Here is a 10308-nt window from a genome sequence, read left to right on the forward strand (position 1 = left end):
GTGGCTCCACTGCCTCTGTCTTTTCCTATGGGAGATGATGCCATATCACGAAATGCTGGATTTGTGGCCAGCAGTTGTACAGCAGCAGCCACACTGTGCAGCGTATTCAGCACATCCTTTGTTACAAAACGTTTTTCCCCTGCATCTATGGAATGGTATAGTCTCAACAACAGGAAGCACGACGCACACACACACACACACAACATCCCTTCTTCTTCACAGATTCACTGCATGTTCACACCTATGCACTGCAGACACAAGACGAAGACACACCAAATAGCCACCACAGCAGCAAAATATTGTGTGCGTGTAATAACTGTAGCCTACACGAGATCAAGCATTTATTATTGTAAAAACAATAGCAGGCATATCATCTCGAGCCAAGCCGACATGGCTGATGTAACAAAGGAAGATATGATTTGCATACAGTCAGACAGCAATACAGAAAGTGTGAAAGGCGGACATTTCCTTGTGCATCTGATAAGCAGCTCTGCGGCCCTGTCTCCACTCTGTGTTGTGTGATGGATGGGGCTGTAGCTGCTGCAGTCCGCTCATGGTTTTCCCCATCGCCGTCTTTGATCTTCCCACTCAGTTATCTCAGTGCTCATCTGGCCCTGTGTCAACATCCCAGCAGCTCGACCATCAGAGACGTCCCAGGCTAATATCGTTCTGGATGTGCCATGCATTCACAACAGCTGCTTTTTCATCTGTAGAATATATATATAGTCAAATCAACACTGCCTTTACATTGTCTATATTTATATTGTATTATGGTAGAAATGGATCTATACCATTTTCTTCCTTTACCTAGAGCAATATTAGAAATATTGTACTATAGTTGCTCTTCTGTCAATGGCACTACCACTGCCAGGATTATGGATTGTATCCTTAAACGGCTCTTTATACTGAAAAGGTCTGCACTAACAAAAGCACACAGTGCTTAGAATAAAAGGCACCCACCGAATGGGATGTGCCTATATCTAGGCTACCAATCACTATACAATGTGTTGAGAAACTAAGGAGGACTATGAGAGTGAAAAACGGGGACTAGTTATTTCACATTCATGCGCATAATTGTTTTGAAGCCTTGTACTAAATGTTGCAGAAGAGGGTTATAGGGCGATATACTGTATCTCCATTAGTTCAATCATGGCTATTTTCCTACATTCTGCCCCCTTCGCCTCTTTCTCCTCGAGCCAGAAGAAACAGAAATGTGTGCTCCATCACTCCCACGATGTGAGGGTGTTTTTGGCTGACGGCAAAGAAATGTGAAGCAAATTCCTCATTTCCAATGCCAGCCTTTATGCAACGGATGATTCACTGTAGGGCTATTGTGAATTGCCACACATCTTCCCTATGACCGTAAATCATATCCACATTTGCACACTCATACAGGAAATGGAGTGAGACATGCATGTACACGTTTAAAGGCGTATGTATGTGGGGGGGGGGAAACGTAAAAATCTTGAAGATCCATTATAGTCCTCTGGAAACTGAGATGATGGCTGTTTTTGAGATGTGAGTAGAAGAAGAGTACAGTAGATGTGGTATCTTTGTGGGGGATGGGGGGACTAGGTACTGCGAGGTTGCTGGGGATATGAGCACAGCAGCAGGTCTGATAAATGTGTGTTGGACCTGTTGGCATTGTGTAATTGCTTGGATACAGCCAGGCAACTGAAAGCTTTGTCAACTGCCTTAGCAACAGCAATATTGCCTATTCACTCTCTCTCTCTCTCTCTCTCTCTCTCTCTCTCTCTCTCTCGTGTGTAAGGAAGAAAGAAATTGAACAGGGAAGTAGGTTGGGTAGAGGAAATTGGTGATAAGGAATAGTCTAAAAACCTTTGAGGCAATTTCTATTATCTGTGGGGGTTTTTTTCCTTTTTCATTATAGAAAAGATCTCAATCTAAGAATGCTATATCAGCTGTTCCTAATCTTTCCGGGGTGTGAAGCCCTGAAAAGAAGCGATGCCTACAGTACACACGATGACCCTCTGTTGCACGTGTAAATGTGCAGAATGGAAACTGATGTCAGATGATGTTTTTCTTTCATTTTCCCTGTTCACCTATGAGAGGTCATTATCTCACAAGGAAAAGGCATTCATCACAAAGATTAGAAACATGGTGACAAATTGGAAATATGTTTTTTCCACGTTGCATAAATCACTTGACAAGCCTCCAAACTCATCCTGCAGACTGATACACAGTGGTGACACACTGCTCAATGATGATCACACAGTCAAACACAACACGGATGCTCAATGTATTCACTAATGCACATGCTATATGCTACATGATCAGTAATGCACACATGCACAAGACCCTATTGACATTACAATAACTGTTACACACATTAGAACTAAGAGGAATCTCACATGCTGCATGATTTCTGTGCAAAGAGAGAGAGGGAGAGAGAGAGAGAGAGAGAGAGAGAGAGAGAGAGAGAGAGAGAGAGAGAGAGAGACTGCTGCCTGCTCAGCAAGAGCTATTTTTAGATCCGGAGAAACAAAGAAGCAGAATCGCCTTTCATCCCCCCCTCTAACTATGTTGTTTCACCTCCAAATGTGGCCCACGAACACAAGTCTGCAATTCTTCTGTGGCTATGTTTAGGCCTAACCCCAAACAGACAAATGTCATCTACAGTACATCTGCCCTTGTGTTGTCCCTGACCCTGCGTGTTGTTTTCATTTTTCTTCTCCTCCCTGTATGTAAAGGAAGTCCCATTTTCTTCAGGGCTAAATCTGAAGTATAATTAAAGGAATAGCTTTCAAGCTCAGATGCAGGAGACAGCTCTATAGATCTGCATTCTTGTCGCTCTTTTGCTTTCTGAGAAGGGCCATGCTAGCAGTCTGCTGCATGGCAATGACTTTCACACGCAAGAGGGAGATGAGGAGTGATTACATCCAAGATGGCTTATCAAGGCAGGGCCTGCTAGCTAGGGGAAATCCCCCGGCTGGCCCGACCAACACTGTGGTGGGAATCACTTAAGCTGTCAACACAGGGAGACACAGACGGCCGCAGCTGAATAGCCTCTATGGACTAGATTTGGTGGCAACATTTTAAATGCCACGGATCATCATACACGTTTTCAAAACAGCCTTTCCTCTTAGGTCTTGCATTCATGGCTTAACCATTTATGCACATTGAAATTGAAAACATGCATACGTAGTGCATGTTGGCACAGTTCATTTAAGTTTACAATGTCTAATCTACTGTGGATCCTCTGAAAATGGGTGTGATGAATAACACACTATACTTTCAGCCTGTGCATTTTCTCATAGTCTGCAGACTGGAACAATGGTCAAATAACATGTTTTCTCTCTAGGCTTTTTTCTGATCATAGACTGAGAATTTAGAATAATCTTTTACACATCTGTGCCTTAAACTGGTAGGTTTACAGGGGTTAAATAACCACTTCATTTTCCTTACTGTGAATCTTAAAGGTGTAAAATAAAGTTTGTTGTAGGGCCTTGCTGGAGCCCTTTTCCCCAAAGGAGAAACAATGAGATTATATAATGTCTTATTCTTTAGTAACACCGATAGATTTTCACACCAACTAACATTTTCACTTTTTACCAAATTACCATACTCACCCCAAATCAAAACATCAAAGACATTCCACAGAGAAAGAGGAAACCCCCATTTACTGTATGTGTGTGTACTTTCTGAGGCTGCAGTGACACCTTGTGGCAGAATGTAGCAACGTTTTCCTGGATTGTAGTAGCCGTGGCACTCAAGCTCTCTCACACACACAAGTTTGAGTTGTTTGAATGAATTGAGCTGCTGTAGAATTGATCTGTGGATGTGCAGTCGTGTCTGCAGTAACGATAGCAGTGGGCCCACACAGGAGCCAGTCACAGCCAGGACCAGGGAGGTCCAGTTGAGATTCATTGTGCTGGTGGACCAACTCAGGCCGGCATTGTGCAGGGGACCTCATATTACGTCACCAGGTATGAGAGGCATGCTATACACTTGGGGCAAGACTTTAAATAAGAGGGAGCCGGCTGCTGTTCCCCGAGAGCCCAGAACATGCTGCTGAGAGCCACTGCTGACAGTTGTAGCCCCAAATCCGGATTATCCTAACAAGCCACCAACAAGAGGTAGGACCTCACCGATTAAGACACATTACTTCTGCTATTTCAGCTCAGCGCACATTAGTCACACAGGAGCTGAACCTAATTATAATTTACATGTGCACTGCAGGGAAAGGGATACATTATTATAGGCGCCGGGGGAAAACACTGAGGCCTGGCACACAGATTGAGCAGGCCGTGTGGTTCGAAATGGTATAACACACAATAGAGCATAACACAAAGCATATGACTGCAAATACAATGGGTTATCTCTTACCATTTCTCATACATGTTAAATTAATTTATAGGGTTGCAGTATGGAATTCTCTGATTGGACTACGCTTTTGAACTTGGATTTCTTTGCCTATTTCGTAGAAGTGCACTGATGAATCTTGATTGGATTATTTCCCCCCACACTGTCTGGAACATGCTTTTATTTACTGCCCTGTTTGAGGTACAATAAAAGTGTAACATATAATTCGATGATGATTGGGTTGTGATGCTACATTGTGTTACAATTATATTAACAGCATGTACAATATGCTCACAATGTCATATTATACTATGCACACACTGTTCACACTATCAAACTGTCAATCTCCATCATCACCTCTGGTTAAGTGTTTACAGCTCTGCTCTATCTCTGCTGAGCAGTGGAGTCACCAAGACAAACACTAGGACACCTGCCCAGACAGCAATAATCACTCGAAGGACAAGGCAAAAAATACATCCCGAGACATTCTTTCTCAAAGAGGAGGTCCAAGCTTCGAAAGCCACTGTGCGCTGAACGTTAGTTTGGGAAGATGAGAGTTCAGCACTGAACCAGAAATTGCATGATCAAAGCCGAGCCTTCAAGCCTTCAAACCCCATAGCTACCATGTCTCTGTTATGCACAATGTTTCCATCACCTTCGCTAACCTTTAATTCTCTTGTACGATTAATGTGCTCAATGGAATCATAGGAAATTACAAACTAGGTTTGCCACATGCCGCCGGTTTGGCTTATCATTCATTCATTTGTGTTTTCACACAGTCTGACAAGACGGGAGAAAGGCAGCTGGGAGAAATATGAACCGAGGACACACCCATAAGGAATTTACAGTGAGGTCCACTGATCCTATCTGCCTCTGGCCCGGGACATGTAGTTCATTAAAAAGATAATGGGGGAATCGGAACAATACGTTCCTGCTGTGGCAAGCAGTTTCACTCAGTCCTGTCAGTGCGTCGAAGCATCTCTCTGCATCAGACACAGAAAGACGTTCTGCCTCCAGCACTGATGATGGTGACTCTATCCAAATCCAAAAACCAGTCTTTCAAGCTGCTGATTAGAATAAGACATACAGCAAATCTCTTTGAGAACATAAAGTTCAGTCCAGCCTACTGTTTGTTCCAGCATGGCACTTCAATATTTTCACATTTGTCACATGAACTCTACTGGGCTGAACATACTTGTTTACTAATTAAATGGATATATGATATTAATGGAATATTCTCAAACATTTTGTCATTTTTGGAAAGTATATATTTTATTTTTTACATGTATATTACTTTGTCAAATGTTTTTAAAGATTGTGTCATATCATTAGGGCCTAACTAGGCAAGCCCAAGGTCAGGCACTGGGCCCAGTTGCACAAAGCACCTTAGGTTAAAGTCAGAGTGAAGGTGTCCATAAAATACCCTTAAATCTTCTCCATAAGGTTACATTTTTTAAGGAAAACATAAGCACAAGATTTAAGGGTCTTTTGTGCAGCCGATTCTATTTTTATGGACACCTTAGCTCTGACTCTAAGGGAAATCTTAACCTAAGGTGCTTTGTACAAGTGGGCCCTGAGCCCGAATAAACCTACCTGTTCCATATATACTGATGATTCCTTCACATGTTATTGGCTAGGAAGTAATTTGCAAGTCACGCTGCAAAGCCAGCCTCCGTGGTGCACGAAGCAAACGTACTGCCCTCGAAAGCCTTTCAAAGCTTTGCTCCACTCCAGAGCTGCTAGATGGCGTAAGGCGGTCATTGTGAAAGTCTGTGTCCACGTTTAGCTGAAATCAATACAGTTATGTGTGGAACTCGAGGCACTCAAAATGGTCAGCGTGCTTTTACAGAGGAGAGAAGTTGAGAAAGTTATAATAAAGCAGAACATAAAATGAATGTACGTGTCTTTGTTGTGCATGCCGGTGTGTGCAGGCTTCATGTTGCATCTAGGCTACGTTTACATTTCTTGTGGACGTTTTGACACTGAAGTTCTTTCTCAGCAACAGTTTTCCTAAAAGCAGCTGGGAGTGCAATACAATGAGGAAATTAGTCATCTTTGTGGAACTTGTTGGCTTGTTCTCCCTCTATTCTGTTCCTGGCAGTAAGGCACGGTTTGTTATCCCCCCAACCAGAATGAAGCAGGCCTGCTCATTCTGCTTGCCTGGGACTAGACTCAGTGACTCTGTTCTACATTGTTTATTTACATATGTGGGGGGGGGGGGGGGGAGTAACTAAACAATATGATTTGATTGGTGATTGTTGATTGGTGTGCTGCGGATCCTTCTTTTCCCTATCTTGATTGTTGATTCTGCTATTGATTATTGGTCGGTGTTTAGTGTTTCTAATTCAGGTTTGGATCAAGGCGGAGGAAAGGCAAATGACCTTACTACTTTGATATTAACAAATGAGCAGTCAGGGCATGCTCAACATGGCCAGAAAACGCTAAACGCCTGCTCCAAATGAGGCTTTTGAATAAAAAGCCTGGCAATCTGTAAAGTGGATTGGCATCGACCCCTCACCTGAACGTTAACCCCTGGCCGACCTGGAACTAATAACTCATCATGTCTCGGGTCGCCCGTTCATTTGCATATGAATCAAGCCTAATGTCTTTTAGGGGGAAACAAAGATGTGGAGTATTGAATGGTGTGTTTGCTTCAAACGGTGGGACGGGGACAGAGTAGAGAGAGGAGGCAGAGAGGAGGCGAGGTGTTGCTGTTGTGCCATGAGAGGACCCAATGACTTTGTGTTGACAGGAGCAGGGTTCAGGCTACAGCAGGTATGTTTTTCATGAGCATGTCGTCAACATTCATTGGGGGCAATCCATCATCTTGTTTACCCTTATTAGTGTTTCTTTGTGTTGAAAATGGGATGTTTACCTGGCAGCTGAGAGCGCAGAGTCCACACAGTGTGTGTTTCTGCCCTGACACAGCATAGCATTCTGAGGTCTCTCCTGTGGCAATGAGGGATTGCTGTATGCAGGGTTGTTAAGAGCAACACCCACTGTACTTCTTTCTTTCCTATGTACAACACTGGATTTATTGACAAGAGTACTGAGTTTGACAGCAAAGATGCACCAAAGGTACGGACTCATTTCTCACGGTCTTCATCTAAATTAGAGCAGAAAAAGATTTCTTTGCAAATCAAATGGTGAAAACTTGGTGAAAGAAGATCATATAAGAGAGGGCTACTACGCTCTGTCTGGATCAAAGTTAAAAACTTAAAAAAGAAGGTGCTCTTTGGAACTCAAAAAGGGGAAAGTCCATATAAAAATTGAAAAAAGTCCAAGGCAACTCTTCTTATGATTAAAAAGCCTTTATTCTATCATGGCTAGTTCAAATTCGAACTTGGGTTTGAGGTATAATAATAATAATAATAATAATAATAATAATAATAATAATAATAATAATAATAATAATAATAATAATAATAATCAACTTTATTTATATAGCACCTTTCAAAACCATTGCTACAAAGTCCTTTACAATAAAGCATAGAATAAAAACACATTCAAACAAATAGAAAGTAAGCACAAATAAATAAAATGTAGTGAACATCAACTTATAGAAAATGGTTACATCAACAACAGGAACGATGGGGGTAAAAGTAGAGCTATAAACACAGAATAAAAGGAACACACAGCTTAAAAAAGATACATCAAGATAAATCAAAAAATACATTGAATAAAAATTTGTTTTGAGGTGAGACTTAAAAACAAGACACAGAGTTTGAGGTTTTTCCTATTGAAGGTCTTGGTATTGAAAGAGTATCTGAATGTCACAAAACTGACTTCAGTCGATTTGTAGTCTTTTTTTATAGCCTACTTCTTCTAACTGGCCATCATTCTCCTCAGGTCCTTTCAACACTCTTTCCGCAGCCCTTCAGCAGGCAGAGGAGCACGAGGGTCATCAGGAAAGATGTTCTTTGTAGCGGGGGCCAAAAATACAGCCGCCAGAGGAAATGAAAGGAGGTAACAGGTTCAGTCTATTTAAGCCCTAATCATTTAGCGTGCGTTCACAAGATCTGGTCACGCTGTCGCCCCTCACGCGCTCGGAGATTCGTGTCATCACAACCTTTACACCCCAGCTTTGGATGTTGTTGTGATTCCTCCTTATTTCTTCTGCTCCCCATCAGCAGGTCAATCTACCAGAAGTTCCGTGAGGTAGACATACTGGACAAGAAGAAGACGGTGACGGCTCTGAAGCCCGGTGAAGATAGGGCCATTTTTCTGGGTCTTGGGATGATCCTGGCTTCAGTCATGATGTACTTTGTCCTGGGCATCACTGTGCTGCGCTCCTACGCAGACAGGTACAGGCCTGAGCTCTGGTTTGATATTTTCTGTCAGATACTGTTTGATTTATTAGGTGTGCTTGTTGACAAACCACCACTCTCTCAACCTGAAAATCATAAAAAAGAAGTGCTTCATAGAACCAGACAGTGTTGTAGTCGAGTCGGACTCGAGTCAAGAGTTCTAGACTCATTTTCAGGAGTTGTGACTCGGACTTGTGCACCGATGACTCGGACTTGAACTCGAGCATTGATGCATTCAGACTAGTAGTTGGAGATGAGGACTCTGACTTGTTAATTGATTGATAAAGGCTGTTTTTTGTTCTTGTTGTTGTTGTTTTTGTAATAGACCCTAATAATTTGGCATGAGATATTGTTAGCCATATTAATAGGCTACTGTGACAGTATTCAATTTCATGTAAGGGCAGACACATGTTCCACCTAGATGTGAATTTACGCTCATGTTCAGTAACTCCAGACTCAGACTTGGCCTCAGACTCAGGTATGGTGACTCAACTCGGATTCTTCTTTGGTGACTCGGACTTGGACTCAAACACTGGGGACTCGCGACTCGACTCGAGATATCGTGACTTGACTACAACACCGGGGCCAGATATCTTTCCGCACCAATTCACACCACAAGTCGAGTTGTTTTCATAGCATCAGACGCCAACGCGTTCTCTCCTCTTTGCATATTTGCTCTTCGTTTAAATGTCAATGCAGCGTGTGGACCGAGGAGGGCGTGTGTGTTGTCCTCAACTCCACCATCGCCGTGGAGATGAACTGTTCCTACAACTGTGGGTCAGACTGCTGGAGAGTCTCCAAATACCCGTGTCTGGAGATCTACGTGAGCGTCAATAACACGGGCCGTGTCAGCCGTTTATCTCACAATGAGGAGACCCAGGACGCCAGCTCGGAAGTGAGTGCAGCACCAGAGGGAAAATACTGGGAATTACTGAACCGTTTCAAATGTTGACACAGGCTGTCAGATGTTGGCCTGGTTACCTGATTTAGAGCTACTCGGGTCCCAATTCAGAAAATGTTAGGAAGATAGGACTTGGAGTTTCTCCTGGTCATGCTGAATTGTCAGGAAGAGCTGGTTCTACACATGATACATGGGGGGGGTGATGTAAAAATTAGGAACGTAGACCAAAACAGTGAGTATGACTGAGCGATTGCCTTGAGATGACGCCAGTGTCTTCCACTCTTCTCCTTGCAGTGTTTCTATGTTCCCAAGTGCCAAAAGGACAGCGTGAGCATGCACACCATGATTGCGAACATCTCCGAGCGTCTAAAGGTGAACCAGCAGATCCCCTGCTACTACGACCCCAGCGAGCAGCAGGAGAGCGTCCTCCTGACGCGGCTGTACGGCAACAGCGCCGTCTTCCACTCGCTCCTCTGGCCGTCCTGCATGCTGACAGGAGGGACCCTGATCATCGTGATGGTGAAGCTAACACAGTACCTCTCCATACTCTCCGAGGAGATAGGGAAGCTGAAGAGGTGAGGCAAATGGGCCACAGCAGCTGAGACAGCCGAGCCATATGGTTTGGTGATGGACATGTGACATGAAAGGGATTGTTTTAACCGAACGACCCCTGCTGTGACCTCTCGCAACTTTCCTCTCCGTCTGAGACATTTGGAACAGCTGGCTCGCTCTCCGCACCAAGGATGGGACTGCTTTTTTGTCTTTTATTTTTTTTAC

The 10308-nt window shown here is 43.4% G+C and overlaps 1 protein-coding gene across 1 annotated transcript; it reads left to right on the forward strand.

Annotated features, from left to right (window-relative positions):
* Positions 1-8236: 8236 nt before the first annotated feature.
* On the forward strand, positions 8237-10110 carry LOC310796995 (calcium-activated potassium channel subunit beta-2-like; the record flags this gene model as incomplete). Its single annotated transcript, XM_083659261.1, has 4 exons — positions 8237-8289; positions 8457-8627; positions 9330-9525; positions 9826-10110. The coding sequence occupies 4 exons, from the start codon at positions 8237-8239 to the stop codon at positions 10108-10110; spliced, it is 705 nt and encodes a 234-aa protein (XP_083515387.1).
* Between the last annotated feature and the right edge of the window lie 198 nt (positions 10111-10308).

Source organism: Poromitra crassiceps (assembly GCF_964638095.1).
Source record: "Poromitra crassiceps genome assembly, chromosome: 23".
NCBI classification, from domain to species: domain Eukaryota; kingdom Metazoa; phylum Chordata; class Actinopteri; order Beryciformes; family Melamphaidae; genus Poromitra; species Poromitra crassiceps.